Consider the following 23,532-nt stretch of genomic DNA (forward strand, 5'->3'; position numbering starts at 1 on the left):
CCAGCACTAGAGCCAGAAACTCCGATAACTTTCATCTACGGAGCAAACTCGTGGATTGTATGGGAACCGGGCAGGATTGTGAAGGAGAGAAGAAATGAATCCACTGTCAACCTCCATGTAAGCGTCTGTTTTTATTTTTTTCAGTTCAATTTTTAAATAAAGAGGTCTTCATTCAGGTAATTGGTGGCGCTGGCCATCACATTTATGCCGAAAAAGTGAATAAATTTAATGAACTTGTTTTGGGATCATGCATGGAGACTGACAATAGGAAGTCAGCTGCAGCAACTACCAGAGTCGGACATCGCTCACCACCAAACGCTAGCGCGCTCTGAGCTTTCCGCTCAGTCCCCCAGAGGGAACGCGCCTCACGTTAACCACAATTTTTTTGAAGTTGCAATTTTTTTTTTCAATTACTTATGTCACATTTTATCTTATGCTCCGGCGGTAGCCCTTCCCACCTCACCTCACGATGGCCGCCACCAAGGAAATCACTGTTTGACGTCACGACCGGCACCGCCTGACGTAATCCCTCATCTTCACACCAGGCAACACGCGGACTCAGCAACCCCCGAGTCAGCACTCGTCCCAGCCGGACCGGCTCTCCCTCAACCCCAGACCAGCCGCCGCTACAGCCTGGACCGGGCAACAACACAGCCCAAACCGACTGGAAGATGTGCCGACCCAGCAATAACCTCCTCATATAAACTGGCGCTTCTTCTCTTTTTCGCTCTCTCTCGTACGCTGCTGCTCTCTCTGCCATACGCTCTTTCGTCCGGCACCCTCTGTCTCCTCCTCTCTGCTTGTACTCCCACCCGTAGCATCCAATACAGTTTATTGCCTTTCGAACAGTCCGTGTCTTCTCCCTTATAATAACGGTGTTTTACACATGCGACAACGAGATCTTTATCTTCAAACATTCTTAAGCATCGCCAGGGCTTCCTGTTCTGCTGTCAAACCTTTTGTGAGATATTTTAGGCAGAACAAGAAGTGGAAGCAAGTACCAAGGTTACGCTTCACCAAGCCTTAGGAAGAAATAATAAATTATTTTGACTTTGAATGTTGTCCTCGTTGTTTCTTAAATAATAAAAAAAACTCGAATGTTAAGCAGAGACCCCTTTTTTACGAATTTAGGCTTGTATTGTTTTGCTGATGGCTAACCTCACAATCAAAATTGTAATATCCAATAATTCATACTTTCACTCGTGTTGGTGGAACCACGGACAGAGATGAAGGAAATACAATGCCTTATTAAAATCAACTGACAGCGTCACCCCCTTCTAAAAAGTTGCCAGGTTGAGAAAATTATACTTGGGGCCCGGGGTTGCCATTGGGATAAAATTAATGGCCTGAAGGCTTTTCCTGATACCCGATTTGGTTAACGTATTGTTAACCAAAAGCCAGACTGCGCGGAATATTGTTGGCAAGTGTAATTTTCGGCTGCTGTCAAGTCAAGTAGGCCTACTCATCAAGTGTCATGTTGTTTGAAATTGTGTTCAGTTGCATTACAGTTTCAATTGTTCACAAGAAGTATTTGATAAAGTAATGAAATTTCATAATTTTTCAAGCGGGTGAGAATTCTAATAACTATATTTTTCGAAACAGGTCTTACATTGGAAGTAACAGAAGGTGGATTTTGGGATATTGGCAATTGAATGGCCAGACAATTGAGTCTGGTGAACATGTTGGCAATCGAAAGTCTGCTTTCAAGCAAACGTGCATGAGGTGTACATTTATAGCTGTTCAAACAACATGTCTACTATGACTGTCATGACTCCCAAACTTGTCGTGTTCACCATTGATGTTAGAGAGCCTATTGCTGAACTCTACTCAGATGCAGCGAGTAAGAATTCATAAATTAGAAATCATAATCACAGATATTGAACTAATAAATGCTTTTTGTAATCTATAGATGGAAATAACAACAAATTGAAAGAAATGATCAACATGCACCCTGCCAAAAGTGAAACACGAACAGGATTACATGAATCTATACGTTAACGCGTCAACGAGAGCACAAATTCGCCAGTGAAGTGGTCGTTTTTCTAGGCCTTCGAACCACGACTGCCGGTCAGGGTTATTATTTCAAGAGGGTTTTCGATGTCAGAAGAGATGTTACATTTAAGAGAAAATTCATATTCAAAATAATAGTGACTCTTTCCTGTATGAGTAAATAAGGTTTAAATAAACACAAATTTTGACCGTCATCATCATTCAAGTTTTAGCACGTTTTATCTGGTACTGGTATCGGTATTGGTATGTGTCAACGACTAAAACATTGGTTTACAGGAAGAGCTAGAGATTATCGTGCCCTACCATCTTTACAGAAACTAAAAAAGGAGCTTCAGATACCAGAAAAGAGTACAATGTCAATGAACAATGAACATTGTACAATGTACAATGTCCCAGTGGAATTTTCGTTTATTGTTAGTAGGCACTGAAAAAGAATTGAAAATTTCGGGAATTAAAAATGCATTGACAAACATTTTCATTTCTTGTTTAGTATTTCGCTCAATACTTGAACCATGGCATTTGCAACAGCAAGTTTTTTTTCTTCGGTCTCCTGGATGAATGCATCTCTTTTTGCTGCCCGATCGTCTCTCTCTTTCTGTCTTTTTTCAGCATTTTCCATCCTTTTCTTTAAAGTTATGAAACAATGAATACATGATGAGCATAAATGTGTCAATTGATGATTTATTCTATGATTACCTGTTCCAAAGACTTCAGTTCATCCAGACTGGAAGCTACGTCACTCATAATCTTGGCAGATGCACCCAATTTAGTTTTTTTCTTGGCGGGTACTGAGGGATCACCTAGCAGTTGTTCCGCTTCATCGGCTTCTTCCTGTGTCATTGCCCCGTGTGCCACCAACTCAGCGTTTTCCTTCCTAATTAGTTCTCTTTCTTTCTCGTTATCTATGGATGACATAGATTCCGCAGCTCTTTTTCCATAGGGCATGGAGCTGCTTAATGCTTTGGGCTTCATAATTGCTCTACTACCTGTTAAGTTATATTAATAAACGGAATGAACATATGAAACAAGTTACAAAAAGGTTTTCTATACCCATCAATTCCTGAAGTTCCTCATATAATGGTGGTGGTGCCGACGCACCTTTTCCAGTTTCAGATAATGAGTCGCTGAAGTTTGTATACGACCTTTTTATATTATTCCACCTGTCGTACACCTTTGACCAGACTTTTTCTGGTTTACGACTGATTTTAATTCCCCTAGCTCTCATTTCTCTTGCAATCGAAGTAAACAAGATAGATCTTGATACTTTCTTGTCCGTAACTGCCTCCCACCGTTCCTTAATGATGTCCAAAAGAACGACAGATGCACGATTATCTAATTCTTTCCGTACTCGTGATCTTTTGCCGGACCAGAGATCGTTGTCCGTGTCATCAGCTTCTTCGCTCCCCCCATACGTTACTGCTGCGCTGACGGTTTCAGATTGACGATTTAGCTCAGACGGAACGTCAAAATCAAGCTCGCCGTTAGCCTTTTCTTGGTGATCCACATTCACTACAGATATGGGCTCTTCATTCTCTTGGGCTGATATAAGTTCATTCATACCGTTGATGGCATTCTGCTCAATGGGTTCTAGGCACGGTACATCATGATGTTCTAGAGGCACCTTATCGATTTCAACGGAAACCATATAGCTTGTTCCTGAAACACAAAGTTGTTTTCAGTAATTCAGTCACATTTTAAATGGAAAATTACATACCATCATCCATTTGGCACGAATAAACGTAAAATGCGTCGCACTTAAAAGTAATAAATCCATGCAGGATCGCATTTCCCTTAAAATCAAATTCACGGTTGTCTTCCATGGTCACAGTACTTACTTACTCAACAACTGAAGCGTAACTGAGCTTGGCGAAAAATGTTTCGAAGGAAGAGTTTAAAAATGTGACAAAATATACTTTTTGTGCCAATTAACATAATTTGCTTTTTCTTTCCTATCCCCTAAAACCTGACTTTTTCTTCGAAGATATTTACGCATAATCCAAGGTCGTGAAAGTAAAAGAAAAGAGACCTTCATTCCAAAAACAAAAGTAGAAAATGGGAAAAAGTTTTCTCATTTTCTAATTTTATTTTTCTTCTCAGTTGATATCCAAGATAGTTAAGATCACGGTCATGGATAACTGCGCGCTTGTGGTGGGTTGCAAAACTGTTTTTGACTTAGTGTTGTCTGACATGCCAGAATTCGAATCGGAAGACGAAGAAGATTTACAGCCTTCTTATAGTCTTTCAAGAATTCTCTTATTAGCTAGTATTGGAATTGCCAGAAACATTCGAGAATGTCATATCCGTGTATCGGGGTACGTTGAAGCGAACGGAGGATGTACAACATATAAATACGTTATAATACTTTTTTAAAGCTGTTGGTGGAATTAGATATTTCAATATTTCATTATTTCGTTAGGTTTGTGCGCACTGTCATACCACAGTTTACGGATGCGGATTTTCAAAGCCATTTTCGCATGTCCCGCCCATCTTTTGAAGCGTTGGTTGTGTTTTGCGACACCCACAAGCTTCCGGATTCCGCAATTTTTCCACATCGTTCAATACAACCAGTGCCGATGAACAAAATGTTGTACATCACGTTGTGGTATTTGGCTAATCAATGTACGCATCGCGAAATTTCAGTGCTTTTTGATCGATCCATATCGACGGTTTGGAGATCTGTCAACAATATTACAAAGATTATTGAACGACATCTCCAGAGTTTCATCAAATGGCCAACAGCTGAAGAGGTTCCTGTTATTGCCGAAAACTTTCGACACATTGCCGGATTTCCTGGCGCAATAGAAGCTATGGATGGGACACATATAGAAATTGTTACACAGTCTGAAAATCAGAAAGATTACAACAACCGGAAAATGCGCCATTCCCTCATATTATTAGCTGTGTGTCTCCCAAACCGTGCCTTTTCCTACACCTTTGCTGGATTCCCTGGTAGTGCGAATGATTCAAGAGTTTTCCGCTGCTCTGATTTGGGAGTCCGTCTTGACGAAGATCCGACTTCCCTTTTCCCTGGTGCACAATATCATTTATTGAGTGATTGTGCATTCTCATGTTCACCTCATATCATGCCTTCCATAAAAACAAGTCTTGCTAACACTGTTAAAAAAAGAAACTACAACACGATTTTATCAAAAACCCGTATCATAATCGAGCACGCATTCGGGGCCTTAAAAAACACATGGCGCCGACTGCGATATATATATGCCCATGTGAAAAAAGCTTCACGGATTATCTCCTGCTGCTGTGCTTTACACAATTTCCTTATAAGCAGAGGAGAAAGAATGGTTAATTACCGTGCACTCGATGCTGATAACGAAAATGTTGATGAAATTGCTGATGACTGGTTCGATCTTCAATCCGGAATCCAGAAAAGGAATGAGATAATTGACCTGTTGTACTATAATAACGATGGTGACTATGACATGGAAGACGATGAATAAATGACCGTATCAATTACATACCCAATATCATTTTCTTAATTTCTTCGATCTCTCTGTTGAGTTCCTGAGAAGCTGAGTGTTCCAGTTGCCCGTATAAAGTAGCCCAGTTCAGCTAGTTTGCCAATTTCAATCCACACTCCATCAACAAGAATACACGATAGTGACAATACCAGTACCAGATAAAATGTGCTAAAACTTGAATGATGATGCTGGTCAAATTTCGTGTTTATTTAAACTACTTTTACTCATACAAGAAAGAGTCACAATTATTTTTTAAATGGATTTTCTCTTAAATCAAACAATTAGCTCTTCCGACTTGAAGACCTAGCTTTCTGACGGAATAGTTCTTGAGATAATACACCTGACTTTAGCAGTCGTGGTTCGAAGCCCTGGAATTTGTTGTTATTTCCATCTATAGATTACAAAAAGCATTTATTAGTTCAATATCTGTGATTATGATTTCTAATTTATGAATTCTTACTCGCTGCATCTGAGTAGAGTTCAGCAATAGGCTCTCTAACATCAATGGTGAACACGACAAGTTTGGGAGTCATGACAGTCATAGTAGACATGTTGTTTGAACAGCTATAAATGTACACCTCATGCACGTTTGCTTGAAAGCAGACTTTCGATTGCCAACATGTTCACCAGACTCAATTGTCTGGCCATTCAATTGCCAATATCCCAAAATCCACCTTCGGTTACTTCCAATGTAAGACCTGTTTCGCAAAATATAGTTATTAGAATTCTCACCCGCTTGAAAAATTATGAAATTTCATTACTTTATCAAATACTTCTTGTGAACAATTGAAACTGTAATGCAACTGAACACAATTTCAAACAACATGACACTTGATGAGTAGGCCTACTTGACTTGACAGCAGCCGAAAATTACACTTGCCAACAATATTCCGCGCAGTCTGGCTTTTGGTTAACAATACGTTAACCAAATCGGGTATCAGGAAAAGCCTTCTGTTGGGGACTTCTGTTTTTAAGTCGTTTGTCATCACATTTTGTTTTGACAGTTGTCTTCTGCTTGTTTACATATATAGCTATTGAAATGTACGTACTTTGGATGCAATCAGAAGCTTAGCGTCTGATTACTTAGCGACTAAAAGTACGCCTCAAGCTTAAGAGCTCTTAATCCTGATATTCTTGCTCATGCGTAAGATTCTGAAATTTTATTGTAGCGGACTTGGCAGCAATTTTCACGACTTACACGAAAGGTTGCAATCAATATTTGAAGATTACGAGGGTTTAAATTTAATGTCACGCAATTGGTTGCAGAGTAACTGTAAAACGACGACAACTATATCACCCTGAGGACTGGGAATCACTTCTTAAAATATACAATTTTAAGAAATAGGTTGCAACATTAATCGTAGACTATCATACATTGGGTACAGGACGCATAAGTAAATGCAGCAATTCATCATTAGAAGACTCAGAGGTTACATCATGAGCTACGTCTCGAATTCTAGCGTTATTTATCAGATTATTCCAGGTCTCATTACTTTTCAATGTTAAGAAATGTCCACAGACCCTAAGAGACTCTTTGGCAAGAGTCATGGCGACATCCAATCTTTGCAAATTACTAATAAATCCAATATCAGCACCGAATTTTGCTTTTTTGACTGCTCTTACGCAAGAGACGATAATTTTCCTTTTCACGTCCTTGGAAACTGTCGACTTTATTGATTTCTAATCTTGATGCGCTGAAAAAAAAGGTTTTAAAGGAAAACCGTTTTTTGAAATATTTATTGTCAAACTATAACTAACTTCAAATGGCGAACCTCTTTGTTAAGTGGTTTCAAAATCAATTCCCGCTGACTGCGATAAAAAATGCTGACGCCTACAGATTTTCCAAGGGTCATCGGAGAATTCAAAATCAATCTGACAATTTTGGCTACAACAGAGCCCTCTCTCTAGTTCATCAAACTTCTTCCATGGCTGCTTTCTTCACGCCCATCACTGACATTCAATACTCTAAAAATTTACAATTTTTTATATGAATGAAAAGTTACAGCTTTTAACTAATTATATTACCAGTACCCATGACATGGTCCATTTCTAATAATATTTCGGGCGGTGATAAGTTTCTTTCCGTAAAAGAAATTAGATGGCCACTCAACAATGGCTGGTGCCATTCTATACTGCATAGTGAGAATTATGACATCCTGTTCAGCGGCAATTTTGGTGGCACAAATCCGATTGAAAAGAGACTGCTCATACTGGTGTCTTTGGGAGACCTAAATGAGGGGAAAGTTTGTAAAGAAGGAGGTAATTTCAATTATTTAATTTAAATGTTAGTTTACGTCATTTGATCACCTGGGATATAACCGTTTCTGGAGGCTGCATTGGGTCACCAATTAACACTAGCTTGTTGACACCAAAGGCAAAGGGTTGCAGTGATTCAGGTTCTGTGCATTGGGAGGCTTCATCTACTATACAGCAGAGGGATGGTTGATACGAACTTCCCCGGTACTCCTGTTCCCTAATTAATTGAAACAGTAAATCAATTTTTATGAATTTTGAGTAACATTATTATTACTTACTTAATGAAGATCGATTCCATATCTTTAGTACGAAAAGAATTCAAAGTTGTGCAAATAACTTTCGCTTGAGAAAGTAACTGCATTTTCATCAAAAACGCTGTTTTTCCGTTTCAAAATACTTTTCGTGGGTCTCACGACACTTTTTTTATAACCAATCTGCTTCTTCGATTCGATCCTCTATTTTAAATATCTTTTTACCATTCATCTGGGCTGAATTCAACAATTTCATCTATTTAAAAAATAGAAAACACGTTAAGAACTAGACTAGCATTATAATAAAACGAAACAGAAACCACCTTATTAGCACCCCTGATTGAGGCTACAATATTACTCCTTTCTTTTCGAAAACGAATTAATTCTCGTTCCAAAGTTTGAAAATCGCTACTATACGGGGAACGGCTTGCACCAGCAAGGTCTCGTATTTTCTTATCCACCAGTTCGTTCAGAGAAATTGGAACAACGTCATGATGCATGATGCTGGAACACCGAACCGTATAACTACAAAAAAAATAAAATATTAAAGATGGTAAGTCATAGTTATAACTGCAATTTACTTACTTCCGTATCCACTGTTTTCAACACGTGCAATGAGAAGACGGTTGGAAATTTCATCAACTGCGTTGTTTAATGGTGCACAGACTAGTATGCAAGGGTATCTTCCGGTTTTCTCAAGATGCATGGACATCATCCGTATTATCAATTCCACGATGACATTTCCCAGTTCCTAAACGAATAAATAGTGCATAAAGTTTAGGTTAAAAAGAAATTAAGCGAGGACATGAAATTTACCTGAAGGTTCCTGTAGAAGCGCAATTTTTGGTGTCTTAGTCGATGCGTGTACCATTGTTTTTGTAATGGAATGGACTGCTTTTAGCTGGCCAGAATTCAAAGCCGTGTTATTTTCCAGTATTTTTGCAGTGTCCAACTTAAATACATTCATATTTTCACTCGGTCGAAGAATTTCGTCGAAAAGAGAGGAATTGGCTAATTCAGCATTCAGAATGAATTGTTCAACTACCATGTTCAGCGATGATAGTTTGTTAACAATGAAGTCTTGATCCAGTGTGTTGGGGACATGCGATTTGAGTAGCCTTAGAGTGAACTTGAAATTTGAAGGCCCTACTTCAACTTCATTTTCCCTCCACTTATTGCTGCTGAACATCTCCATCCCTTCAACAACAGCAAACACTTTCACAGTTAGTCCCTTTGGTGAAATTTTTGTGTTTAACGTAACTAGTTCCATATCGAATATTAAGGTTTTGGATGTTGCTTGAAACTGTATGTAAGCGAAACCATCATCGCACAACTTGGGTGGAGCACAAATAACTGCTGATAGAGAATCACGGCTCGATCCCATATTCTGGCAAACGATAGCCCATACTTCGAGAAGCATGAGCGGGGTGAAAACGCTCCGATACTTTTTTAGGTTTTCATAAACAGGTAACACTGGGAAAAGCGATAACTTTGGAAGAATACAATTGTCTCGTCTTAATTCATTGAGCAGCGGAGGGAACTTATCCCTATTCCATGGTTTCTTTTAATCTTTTTTGTTTTGTTTTTCCAATTTTTTGTTACAGAAACTACGTCATAGTTTTCTTTCTCATTTCTTTTGGTTACTTACCAGTTCAAAATAAAAATACTAATTATTGTGCACGCTATTCAATTAATAAGAAATTTTCAATTTTTGAATTTCAATGAAAATGTATTTCACGTTGTTGTATAATTATTGGTCCAAGAAAATGTCTATAAATCTTTCTATTCCAATACATCGCTAAAAATTAGAGCAGGATAGTTTAAAAGAAAAGCACTCGGTATTGGAAATCTTAGGAAACGTCGTTTTTTTCCAATCACACAGTTTCTAATCATTTTATGAAATTCGATTTCAGATCCGTTCTGACGTGTAGCAACAATCTTAGAAAGTGAAAAAATGACAATTGACACAATTTTCCAATTCATTTAATATCTCCATAAAGGAATGCAGGAAGCGAAAATAAAGCATGAATTGAAGCATTAAAAAAAATTGTGTCAAATTATACGAATGTAATTCTCTCAGATTCAGTTTTTAACCAATTATTAAAAGAAATAGTTTTTTCATTGTATGTCTTTGGAATTTTTTCGTATTTATTTACTTACACTACGGTTTCTTAAATAAGTTTATGTTACATTAATTTGAAACGTTGTTAGCCGGCAAAACTTTTTGCTTTGCAGTTATTTGGTCACCATTGTTATAAGTCCGACAAGCCCCCTAAGAGACTCAAATCACACTATATTTTATCGATAATTATCAGGTATCTATGGCAACACTTACTTTCATAGTCATATGTTTCTTTCTTCGAGGTCTGTTTTTTTGCATTTCTAGTTTTCAGTGTTTTCTGAATTAGTCGTATCTTTTTCCGGATATGAGTTGAGCTAAGCCTGCTGTATCTGCAAACCGAGCTAAATAAAATTTCTTTAAGTAAATCATCTTCCTATAACAAAATTTTCACAGAAATGATTTGGGGTTGAAGAGTTTTGATCTGATGATTGATTTTACATACCATTGGTCTTGACAACCCATCTCAACCCATCTCAACCCATCTCCAAAGTACCCAACCCAAAGTACGTACATTTCAATAGCTAAAGGCGTAATCTGGTCAATTTGAACTTTTATTTTAAATTCTGAAAATCTATGTTTATATTTTATTATATTTTCTTAGACTGGAATAGCCCACGCGTATAATACGGTTTCTTGCAAAGTTGATTCTGTTATAAACTTCCGACAAAAGTTTAAAAACGAGGGTATTAAATTTTCAATCAACAGCATCGTCATCAAGGCACTTGCCACGTCATTAGATTTGTTCCCTGATGTTAATGTTATTGGGAAAGGAGACCAGGTTAGCAATTTTTCCCGTCTTATTCACTACTTGCTATATTGGCGGTGAGTGGAAGTTGTCTAGAACTTGGTAGGTTTTAACGGATGTACGACATTCAGGCCCAGTCATTCATGCCCACGTCTTACAGGCCCACATTTTTTAACGTGCCTTTCAGGCCCAATTTTGGCGACCTTCAGGCCCATTTTTTTTATTAAATGATGGTTAAATATTTATTTGTTTGTATAATAATTCATTTAATAAAAAAATACGAACGACGGCTTTTTTACTGTTAACAAAAGATAATAGCCTAGAAAATTAAATGTTGGATAGGAATAAACACACACATAGAATAGGACTCTACGAAATAGCCCCACTTAAAAAAAAATTAAAGCGGTCCTATTTCTCCGTCATAGTGGGCCTATTTCCCCATTTCATTTCGAAGTTCCATAAGGAACTTCAAAATAAATTCTTTAAAGTTCGACCTTTTTCTCCATGAGAGAGAAGGCGGATTGATGTGCGACACTTCCACCACTGTTTACATTTTTGCCGTAGCTCAAACCATGATGAGTGAAATTCATACATTGCCGTTTCGTTTTTCAAATGATAGTTAGCAGATTCCCGTCTTTATTTTTTCATGGTCATATTCCCCTTGATGTTATCTGTAAAATTCATTTGTTACAAACGTCGTTTTTGCTTAATAACTATCACTTATTTAAAAAATGAACAAATTTCTGTGTTTTCTTCGCCATTTATTTGTTTCGTAGCTCGACCCCCCCCCCCCCCCTTCAACGGCTCAGCCTTGAACGCGTCTCCCCCCTCTACCTATGCCAATGCCAGTGCTCGGGTGAAGTAGAAAACGAACATATTTAATGAAATAACTCTTATCGTGTAGGTCATGCGTCGTAGGTAATCATTAAAGGATTTCAAACAAATAAGTTATTTCCATTTCCCAGCTAACAAAAAAATTATTAAATTCACCAGAAACATTACAAAATTCAAATTATACAAAAAGAAAATAAAGTCAATATTTTGGAATTTGAAAATGCCGGGGCGTTTTCGTATTCGGTAGGGACCGAAAAATCACCAAGATTAAATTAATAAAGAATTCCAACTAAAAATAATAACTACCACCTATAAGTGTAATTTGAACTCTCTTCTATTCTCAATCTGTTTTGATTATCATGATTATTACTGATGCTACGAACTTTGCCCGGTCCCCAATTTCAAAATGGTTTCAGTTTTTGCCAACAGATTTTATAATGGCTGCTGGTGCAAAAGATTTTCAATGGGAATTTCTTATTTTCACGTAAAATCTCTCAGGTAAAAAGCTTTCGAACAAAACACCAAATAGAAACACCATTATTTTCTGTACAATATAAAGTACGGAAATAGAAACATTGGGACAATACACATTTTTCACGAAATGGCTACTGTTGGGGATTGCCTGAAATCAGTTGAGACACTTATATACCCATAGTGTCCCTTTTCAATGACATTTGTGACACCATGCCCTATTTTTGTGATTATGTGTTCTATTCTTGTCTTTTTTAATACCAACTGATGCAACTGCCTCACCCTCAACTACGATTGACGGCTCATGCACCAAATACCCAAATACACGCACAATCAGCAATCAAAAAAGAAATTTATCCAATTTAGTTTTCGTTATTTAATTTTACAATTCTACGAAACATATCCACATCGCAGAAGGTGGCGAAGACCTCAGGTAAATTGGATTTTTTTCCTCCATAGATTTTTCATTTTGATCCCTTAGCCTGACTTAAGAAATACCAATTACAGCAATGACAGGAAGGTAAATACACAAAACAAACCTTTGTTTAAAATCTTTTTTCCTCTCGGAATCCATTCAATCCGGTGACAGTCAGTGAATTGGGACTGCCACTTCACTTCATATATTAAACCCTAATACCATAAATTGTTAACCGTAATAATCTCGAAATCCAATCGAAATCCATTCAAACCGGTGACAATCGTCTTTAGTTAACTGGTACTGCAACTCCACTTCATCAGATAATGAACCCTACCACGAAATGATCTGTAATATAACAAAAACTTTTAATTAATGCTAAATTAAAGTTGCATAATCTAAATTAAGGCTATCGAAATAATGACGTTTCTTTATGGAGAGATTCCAAGGCATATTAAGTTTCCATTGTGTTGTACACTATTTCTTTAGTTAGGGTGAGCAGTTTCCACTAGATTTTGTGCCCAACAAACTTATGTCCAGATCTGGCCTAATTAAAAGTTCATTTAATCAAAAGTATGCCATGTTTAAAGATTACTTGTAGTACAGAATGATTGTGTTACACTTTTTGGGTTGGTTTCAGAATTAAAAACTTAGCAGTCTAGCAGAATGGTCTCTGGCCACGAGAGAAGCCAACTGAAAACATCGTCAATTTCTAACAAAGAACAAACGATAGATTAATATCAAATGCTATGGTTACATAAGCAATTCATTCGGCTTGTCAATTGATTTGTGGCCAACTGCTGCGCCAACAAAAAGAAAGAATCAGCCAGGGAAAAAGGAAATAAAAATCGAACAGAAAGTCATAAGATGCGTTGACTAACGTGTAATGTCTGTGGCACGAGAGGCCACACTGAATATATCTGCGACATTCATTACAGAAGTAGTGGTAATATCAAATTCTTTCGTGGAATAAGTATTTTTCATTTTCATTCAATAAGTATTTTCTTTTTAAAAAAAATTGCACATCTCCAACTAGTTGACCATCCTCAACAACAAGATTAAATTTGGTAGGGTAAACCATTCCCACTTTGCACACTTCCGTTTTTCCTCATTATCTCCCATTCCAATCAGTACAAACTTGTCCAATTGTGATGTTAAATGAATTCCTTGAAAAGGTGCTGGATGTTTACTGCTCTTATTGTTTTGAATGCTAAATCTATTTCACCACTTCTTGTTGTTGTCAGTTTTTTTTTATTATTAGGACCTTTGCCGAGGAGCCGTTTTGAAGTGGTCAACTACCTAACGAAGCATTTTCCGATTTTAGTTTTGCAGGGAATTACAGAAAATGCTCGAAACTTTTCAATTGAATTTGACCAACAATATGCTGCAAAATCGCCAGCATGGTTTCTCAGATCTTCCTCGAATGCTCCATCTGACCAGTATGGCGCTAAATTGCAGGTGGTGTAAGGGTGCAATTTGTACCCTTTTCCACAATTTTTTTCGCAAAGCTAATCTACCCCAGGTTTTGCTCGCTCAGCGTCCCCAAATCTTATATCCCCGATCCGTTATTACATTGGTTTTGCGCATTGTAATTAAATGAGTAACCAACATCGCAGAGGCGATCTTCGCCAACTTTTGGTGGAAGGAATCGGACTTTCTTAGAAAAAACGTCAAATGCGGCTGTTACTGGCAAGGTCAATTCCAACGATTGAAAAAAATCCCATTTTTTTACTATTATTCTGTTCATTTCCATGTTGTTTTTCTGTTCTTCCTGTTTCCCATTTCAGTTTTCTTTGCATTCTAGTTATGTTCATCCCCATCCCCATTCTTAATCCTATTAGGCCTGAGTTTGGAGAATCTAAAATCTCTAAATTTAATATTTTCAAATTGCACAAGAACTTCTCAAATCAACCAGTAATTTTACGTCAAAATCAACCAATCAAGTTTTACGTCCTCGCTTCGTGGCAAGTACCTCTTTTATAACAACACCAACGTCCAAGATAAGGCCCCAACCTTTTACGATTTCAAAAAACTCAGAAATGTGGTGTTGAAGGTAACAAGCAATTTAAACAAACACGCTTTTTCATGATTCCTGCAGTCCCCCAAGGTAAGATGTTTAGGATTTTGTTCAACAGCACCGAACATCTAACAGCTGGATGACAGAGGAGGTAGCCTTGGCCCTCTTTGTAAGAAACTACTTTTACGGTTAAGGTAACTTGATAGTGTCATAAGTAAGTTTAAAGTATCACGTAAAAAAGGAAACCACATACTAACTAACACATGTATTTGACTTAATCGTTTATGTGGTTTATGATCAATTAGTTTTACACATGTGTGTAAAGAACAGTAAATGTGTGTGAGTGTGTATTGCTTCAGCAGGTTATGGGAAACTTCAATGCTCCTTTTCTTTTATTTTTCTTACACACAGATTGTCTTGTGTAACTGCAATTTTATTATCGTGACCAATTTTGGACAATCATCACACAAGATTCATCATAATGCAAAACAAAATGGCAGGAATTTGACTTCTTTGCGTTATTGCTGCAACCTACTTCTTCATAAGAACAGGATGATCCCGATTGTTCTAAGACATTTCAGTTTTTTTAAGAGTTTTATCCAGCTAAAGTATTAAAAGTTATTTTAGTGGCCACATGTTAAAATAGGTGTGGAGTTATCATTCGGCAATGTGAACTGTTTAGTCTCACGAATGACTAGTTGTTACTGGTGATTGAAGGTTTGATACCACATTTAGTCTGACATTTCAATTCCAGTAGTACAAGTGGGTGAGTTTCATTTAAGTTGATATAAAGAAAAGAAACAGAATACGGTTAATCTGAGATCGTTTATTGAGGGATAAGTAAAATATGGTTATTCTGAGTTGGTTTGTTGAAAAATAAAATAGAATATGGTGATTCTGAGTTGAATGCATCCTTCGTACTTTGTTGGAAATAGAGTATATGATAGTTTTAATTAATATAGTGTTTGAAGTCGGTCAAAGTTTTCTTTTGTCTTTCGTTGTTGGGTTTAAGTCTAATGTCCTTTTTTCAGTGAACAGATTATTGAATATGACGGCGTTGTGATCGATCAATCAAAATCTAATTGATGCCTGGGAACTAAACGATGCTAAAGCTAGAATCATTTTCTACTGCAATGTTGAAATTGGTTGGCAGGTTCGGATTGAAGGATGTTCGTGGGTGGTGGATATGTGGGAAATAGATTGTTTTTACAGTTTGCAAAGGCTGCCCCAGCCAAACCCATTCTTCTTATGGCTAAATTTTACGATTATAAGTACAACAAAGGTACCACAAACAAATGTTACACATTCCTGAGAGTTCTTTTTAAAATTTAGCTTCAATTACAACCCTGCTAGCACGCTTACATCTCAACAACGTATTCCTGCTATCCATTTTCGACGTTTGGATATACATTTTGGTCATCCATGGTACGTTGAATGTCCATCCTAATGTCACATCTTTCTACGTAGATTTTTAACGTCTATAGGATATCCATTTCGGACGTAGCTTGGACGTCCGTAACACGTAAAACGTACGCTTAATTTACAACATAGATAAAAGATTTGACTTTTCTTGGGATTGAACCTTCGACCTTCCGCATCGCAATTCACCGCTTTATCCACTAGACCAAACGATCCTTATTAAGACTAATCAAATTTATGATCCATATCTTATAACTTATATATTGTCAAATAACACAAATTAACAGCTAATTACATTCACGTTAAATAAGGAATAGGATTAAAGAAGTAAAATAAAAAAAATATATATAAATAAATTTTTTGTTCATTTAAATTTTACTGTTTTATTGTTACTTAGCTTAAAACATAAATTTATGGAAATTTCTAATTTTCACATGGTGAATTAAGGCGAGTTCTATCAACTGATAGAAACATTTTAGCTATATTGATTCTGGTGTTGGTCCATTGGCCGTCCATTTGTTGTACTAAAATGAACTTAAACAAAACTAGACGTATATTTGCATCCAAAGGACGTCCAAACTAGGTCCGTACGTTTATCGTCTACTTTGGTTATCTAATGGACGTAATTTGTAGCTAGGGAAAGTAGATCCAGTTTATGTGAAAATATTACGTCTATTAGACAGTTAAAATTCATACAAAATAGACAAGATCACAACATCGAAGAAAGACGTGAAAAGTACGTTGTATCGCCGTACTTTTTCTACCAAAAATAGACAAGACGGAGAATGGATAAACAAACGTCGTATAGACGGATATTAGACCAGCCGTGTTAGCAGGGAACAGAACACAACATGTTGAGCCATATTACAACTTTGTCTGATATTACTGAAGAATTTCATAATCTTGGTTCTCCCGTCACTGAGCAACAGCTAATCATGAAAACGTTGCATGCTCTACCACCCAGCTTTACATGTTGTCAATCCACATTGCCGAGTGTACTTGTTGTTGATAAGACGATGGTGAATATCACAAACAGGCTGATAGCTGAAGAAGTCCCATTCAAGACTATCAATAGTGGTGGAACCCCGCTGATGTCACATTCTTTGCCTGTAACTTGTTGGGGTGGCGGTTGCCTCAAATACCACCAATGATGCCGATGCCGCTTTTTCTGCAAGAAGAAGCTATCAAGGCTATAGAATAGGAGTATTAGGATACCTTGACAATGTCAAGGGTTTTCACATTTGGTTCCCCAGTCAAAGAAAAGTTGGTGTTGTAGCGAAGCGGGAGCCCCCTGCCTTTCTATAAGAAGGCGAAAGCCGACAGCCTTTTATAACAAAGCAGGCGCTTTCAGCATTGATTCTTAGATTGCTTCTAATGGTGCAATGCAAATCACCACATCCTGTTAATGGTGCAACTGTAACTGTGTATCCGTGCCCATGTCACAATCCTAAATTCGAGTATAAAAAGCCCACGCTCTGTCTCTTCCCAGGCAGTGTATTTCCCAGTTTCTACAATACATGTAACTATACTCTTACTGTGTTCGTGTTTATCTTAACTGTAGTTTGTGCAATATAATTGTTTTACGTGCATCAATCATCACAGTGTCGTGGGAGATTGTTTTCAATGAGACGTTTTTTAGACTCTGGCTAATTTCCAAACATTGAAAACAAACACAACCGTGTGAACCGTTTAATGTTCTGAAATATAAGTTTGCTTTGTTTCAACAGCCTCAAAGAGAAGTGATCCCTCAAGAGGTTGACCTTGATGGTAATACATTTATAGGTTTTCTCTCTTTCAATATAATTGTGCGGAGCAGCTGACACAGTTTTTTATCACTTTGTAGGCATGGAGTTGCTGAAACCGGTCATGAATATGCTCACGGAGCCGCAAAACAAGTTGCTATCGAATTTAGACACGAAATCCTTGCCCAACCTGGGATCTTGATGATCACAAGTCATGGATCTTGGTACCACCCTTTGAATTTCATTTCGGGACGAAACCAATTCCTCACCATTGGAGAAGGAAACAGAAACCAGTTTACGGCAATATTCCGGCAAGGTTAAAAATGCCGTCTTACAACTGTTGAATGCAACCAAAGACCAGGGATCGATTATGGAAAGACGTTTGCTCCGGTAACTTATCGTGAAGGTGAGTCGTTTTGCATTTTCCTGTCGATCGTTGCAACTTGACAATTTGGAGAAGATCCAGATTTATATCAAGACTCCTTTCCCCCTCCCCCCCCCCCGCTGATCTCGACTAACCCATCTACATGAACCAACCAAGGTTTGTGGAAACAGGGAGAGAAGATCACCTTTGCTTGGTGCTGAAGGCACTTTATGGAACCAAGCAGGCCCCCTATCTCTTTGGAGAGAAGCTGAAGAAGCGAGTTATAGAAGCGGGCTTCAAACAATTTACAGTGGATGTCTGTGTCTATACACTCAAGTAAATGGTAACGAATATTCAATTATCGTCACGTCGTCACGACGACTGCGTTTGCAATGAATCGCAAGGAAACTATTTAACCTTTCATTGACTTCATAACCACTGAGTTTGAAACTTGAATCCTCTCACGTGATTTCTTGGTATTAACCTGCGAAGGGATAGAAAGAATCGTCAAATTTCATCTCTCATGAGGATACAACACTTAACCTAATTGAGAAATATGGAATGAACGACTGCAAAATTTTTTCGGCACCTGCAGATCCATCGTCTTTCTGATCAGATGTTGCCGTCATCCAAGAGAGAGAATTCAGTGGATATGTCTACGATACGACAGTTCGGCTGTTGGCCCATTGCAGTGTTTTTTTCGGGGGCTACAAGGCTGGACATCGCGTTTGTAGTAGGGCAAGTGGCAAATTACTGCTCCAATCCTCTCCCAGCTCATTGTAGAGCAGTAATGCTGAGTCATCTTCCGTTATCTTGGAGTATGGTGTCCCTCAAGGCTCAGTGCTTGGTCCGTTGATCTTTATTCTCTACTCTAGTCCACTCAGTCAGATAATCGGTCGATTCGGCATCAAGTCACACTTTTTCTCGAATGACTCGAATGACACTTTTTCCAAACAAGTTTTCAAGTTCTTTCTTTTTCCCTGTTTGTGGATAGCACTGGCAGCAATCGCACTTGTTAGCACTTGTTAGCAGCAATAGCACTGGCCGTTTTCACAAATAAATTGCGTGAGAAATTGAGAAAAAAAAATGAAATCGTTCGAGGCGAAAAGTCAGACTGTCTAGGATCTTTTTCCTCTATTGCTGGCGTGACCTCGTATGCAAATTCCGTCTGCTGCTTTCATTCATCGAAAGTCTCTTTACCATCACAAAATTTATTTTTTTAATTATCCAACCGGTCAAGAGAGTCAATCGACGACAACAACTTTTGGCCCTTTCTCTATTCTCCGTGTGTAATAGGATTACCAACAACAAATTTGATCCATATTAATACGTGCACTAGTGTCTAGTCTATCTTTCTTTCTTTTTTTTGGCGTCTGGATCCGAGTAGGAGAATCTACTCGTATTATTGCGTGATGAATAAAATTAATCACGATGGGAATAATGAGCTTTTAGACTATTCTAATCGATCCGGGCAGCAATTTTTATCCCTCTTGAAAGTGAGATCCGTTTAAAATGTTGTTTTGTCTAGATGGATGTTTCATCTTGTATACATCATTACGTTATTACGATTGCCCAAGCTTCAGGGCAATTCAAAAACGTGTTTGATGTTTTGTTTTTATTTCCATTTCATTTTTGTTTTATAACTTTTTGAAAATCGACTTCTTGTGTGGCGCCAAAATGAAATTATTTAATAAGGATTGAGATTTTTTTCTCCTCTCTCTTTTTTTGTTGTTGCTCGCATTCAATCTGGGCATCGACCGTTTTTCTATTGTTTAATATCAACATTTTTTTGAATCGTAACCGATATGCAAGTTCTCCCTCCCCAGCGTTTCTCTTTCAACAGTTAATCTCCATCCATCTATTCCATCTAATTCTCTCTCTATGCGATGACCACCGGTGTTGCAGCCGTCCGTTAACCAACGTTATACAAATAACCGGGACTTGTAGAATACATCCCTACAACAACAACGACAACAACAACAACACTGGAATATTAGAAGAATTGGGGGAATATTTAGTTCCTCTTCGGTTTGCCACTCAACTGGAAACTTTCGGACGGGTTCAAAAATTCTCAAAAATTTGTAATTGTAATAGTAACTCGTTTTGTACTAGCCAAAATACTAAAATTGTCATTACTTGCTTCTAAATGTGTTCTTTCAGAATGTACCCTGTCTACCAGAAGAGACACTGCTGAGGCTCACACTCATTTGGGTTCAATGAACATATTAACGAAACCAGCCCAGGGAAATTCAAACGGTTATGAAAAATTTATTTCACTAGTCATTATTTCCTTTTTTTAATTCTCTATCTTATGTTCGGACATCCTTGCAACGTGTGATGTTACTACTGAGGTGTTATCCTGAGGTTATTCCACCGACAGTTGCACGCAGGGCTTCCAACAGATTGGGGAAAAACCGCATTTTGACTTATACACCAGATACTGAAAAGATTGAAGAACACTTCATGTCGAAACGAGAAAAGGAAAACTGCTTAGTACCAAAATCCCACGTAACAACAAGAACAAAGATGATGTGTCAAATACAGAAAAGTTGTAAGACCATTTCATTTACGAGGATAAACCTTGTACTTCAACAGGTTTTAAATGTGGGCGTGTAATAAAACCTCCATTACGTATAAAGTAGTTATATATTTTACATTTATTTTGGCGTGTACTCAAAATATTATACCAATACAGAATCCTTAAATTAAAATTGAACTTTTTAAATAATAATAAATAAAAATGTGCAATTTCAAGACAACAACAAACGATGACGACGTTAACGTGGATTAATTTATTAACTTAATGAATTAATTCTTTTTTAATTGCACTGTTGTGCATAACGTATGGGATTTCATGGATGTAATCCCGGGTCATGTATGGTGGAGGCAAAGGAACAGGCTGCTTGCAATTGCAGTCCGGTTGATCAAAAATGAACCTTTTCAAGGATCATCTTTGTATCATCCTTATATTCAAATGAATCACATCCCAAAATGTATGAAAATAATTTTAATTTTTTTGATTTAGATTTAAATTATACACGTACGTTGAATGTGTACATAAAATCAAAAATGATTTTAACAAAATTCATCACAAAATTCAAATTTTAACAAAAGCTTTAACTATAAAGAAAGAAACCCTGACCCAAAAGGCTCTGTCAAAAATGTGTACCGATGCTGATTCTACCTCAAGCATAGAATTAAGTTCTTCTTGGCCACCAAAGTAAAGTGAGTAACCGCCGCTTTAGCAGATTACAGTCACGGTGATGGCAATTGAACGCCAAGACTTTTAACAAGACGGGATACCATTTCTCCATCTAGTAGCCTCTAGGGTTTTGTTACATGGATTTAATTTATGGGGTCTTTTTAATACGGGTTTATCGGGCTGGGAAAATAGCAAAAAATGACAGGTTACGAGACACAAAAATTATACCAGCACGGGTCTTGGGCCATCCCCCGGGCCATGACTCATGGTCCGGGTAAAAACTGGGCGAAAAACAATTTTTTTAAATATATCAATGCATTTTTTAATAAATATTACAAAATATTTATTGCTTGACGTTAACCTGCAAAGTATGTGTATTCTTTGTTTCAACAAACATTGATAAAAGAAAGTTAAAAGTGTTATGAAGTTTTAAAAAAATCCGAGGTTACTGTTAACTTATTGAACAAAGTTGGAAAAATTCATAAAAATTTCTTAATAAGAATTTTTTTTTCTAGCAGTAACACTTCAATATAAAAGGCTGAAGGTTGAGGAAAATGATGCACTTTCCAAGAGAAAGAAAAAAAGTAATTTTCTGAAAATCAGAAAAATACACATTTTAAGCACTCTAGGCTACGTCTCACCTTGAAACGAGGCAGTCTGGAATGCTAAAAAGTTTTACTTTTTCTTGGTCTGGAAAATAAATCAGTTTCTTTAGCCTACAGTCTTTTTCCAAAAACAAAGACTTCAATTTTTCTGACCAGCCGCTAGATGGTTTAGGACAGAAAAATCTCTGGCCCAATTTCTGTGCGGATACTGTACATCAATCGATTCACCTTGAAATTATCCGTTAATTGATGTACATACATAATAAAATAATGAAAATTTAATTTTGGTATTTTTTTTTGTCCGAACTTTTCACTTTCAACTGTCCAGATTCGCATTTTTACCCTACATTGGTGTGCTTTTACTCTTTTTCGCCAATTCTTTTGTCTCTTCAGTTGTCTCTGTATAGGTGTTGATCGAACGTTCTTATATACCTGATTAAAAACGTGAAAACGGAGAGGCGTTGAAGATAAACTTTCTGCTGGTGAAGCATAGGGACTTGTAATCCGGAAAAGGTTATGGATTACACGCGGAAGTTCCAGTAATGACCCTGTGTAAGTGTTTTGCTAACTTTTTGACGTGCATGACTCAGGTCATTGCGATTCTGAGTTATGCCACTGTGGGTTGGTCTAAAAGAAGTCGATAAGTAAGGGAATGCGCAACATGCCCTCCCGCGTTTCCTTAAGCCAATTTTTTTTTAATATTGACTTTGCTTAAGCCAATTTATTTTTATCGCGATTAGCTTTCTTTAAGTCATATTTTGTTTGATTGTAATCAGCATCTTATTATGCCAATATATTTTTGAAAAGGAAAAATAAGGTTGTTTTGAAAATTAATAAAAGAGAAGGCTATTATGGCTTTAAAAGAAACTTTTTCAGTGATACCTAAACGGTGGTATGGCTTCAACTGGCGAAAAAATTTTATCAAGCGAAAATACTGCAGATATCCTTAAAGGTCGGACTTTCGTACAAGGCTAGAAATAAGGAAATTTGTAGTCACAAAGTCGTTGAAATTAAAAACAACATTAATATTTTTTGCTTAGCTTTTCAGTAAATTAGGGAAAATTCTTATATAATATATGTACTGCTTCTTTTGCTAATGTTTCAAAGTTGAGTGAGGTTAATCAAAGCGATAATTTCAAGAGTTAACAGGTTTGATTTATTGCGACGTACGCAAATCAATGTTATAACTTGAAATTTCCCTTAGTTGAATAATTATTTTGTTGTTTGAATACATTAATACATAAATTGGCGTTCTTTTCGTTACAACACAAGCAATTTTACTTTTTATTTGTAATGTAACGAGTGATTCTTAATAACAAAATGAATACATCAGATTCTCAATATCTAATTAATTCAATGAATATTCGTGAACATATTAATTTCGATATAACATATAATAATAATTGCTATCGGCTTAAAGGGAGCAAGCAATAAACATGTTGTTCCTGCGCTTTAGTTAACTGTAAGTGAGACGCTAGGTTAGTTATTTTACTTTAGGTTTACCGGTAATGACGCTAATAGTAATGGAAATATGATTTCGAGCTAAGAAGAAGAAAGAAGTTAGGCTAATGAAATTTGATACATAAACATTGATAAAAAA

General features: G+C 37.1%; 1 protein-coding gene and 3 long non-coding RNA genes across 4 annotated transcripts; 3 read left to right on the plus strand and 1 right to left on the minus strand.

The window, feature by feature from the left end:
• Window positions 1–1,352: 1,352 nt before the first annotated feature.
• Window positions 1,353–2,204, plus strand: LOC124204938. The gene is made up of 3 exons (XR_006879168.1): window positions 1,353–1,539; window positions 1,603–1,840; window positions 1,910–2,204. It is a non-coding gene; the product is annotated as an uncharacterized LOC124204938 (long non-coding RNA).
• Window positions 2,205–4,197: 1,993 nt separating this feature from the next.
• On the plus strand, window positions 4,198–5,468 carry LOC124207694 (protein ALP1-like). Its single transcript, XM_046605277.1, has 2 exons — window positions 4,198–4,322; window positions 4,427–5,468. Exons 1-2 carry the CDS (start codon window positions 4,198–4,200, stop codon window positions 5,466–5,468), a joined length of 1,167 nt encoding a protein of 388 aa, XP_046461233.1.
• Window positions 5,469–5,672: 204 nt separating this feature from the next.
• LOC124207436 lies at window positions 5,673–6,437 on the minus strand. The gene is made up of 3 exons (XR_006879969.1): window positions 6,251–6,437; window positions 5,950–6,187; window positions 5,673–5,880 (listed from the first exon to the last, which is right to left on the minus strand). It is a non-coding gene; the product is annotated as an uncharacterized LOC124207436 (long non-coding RNA).
• Window positions 6,438–17,507: 11,070 nt separating this feature from the next.
• LOC124209331 lies at window positions 17,508–20,836 on the plus strand. The gene is made up of 4 exons (XR_006880872.1): window positions 17,508–17,786; window positions 17,863–18,167; window positions 20,031–20,206; window positions 20,286–20,836. It is a non-coding gene; the product is annotated as an uncharacterized LOC124209331 (long non-coding RNA).
• Window positions 20,837–23,532: the final 2,696 nt, after the last annotated feature.

This window comes from Daphnia pulex, chromosome 2, assembly GCF_021134715.1.
Source record: "Daphnia pulex isolate KAP4 chromosome 2, ASM2113471v1".
NCBI lineage: Eukaryota > Metazoa > Arthropoda > Branchiopoda > Diplostraca > Daphniidae > Daphnia > Daphnia pulex.

Bases quoted from the DNA above. Each gene is read 5' to 3' on its own strand.
- LOC124207694 (XM_046605277.1), top strand. From the start codon at position 4,198: ATGCCAGAATTCGAATCGGAAGACGAAGAAGATTTACAGCCTTCTTAT. The intron at 4,323-4,426 runs GTACGTTGAAGC...TTATTTCGTTAG, and splicing joins TGTCATATCCGTGTATCGGG to GTTTGTGCGCACTGTCATAC.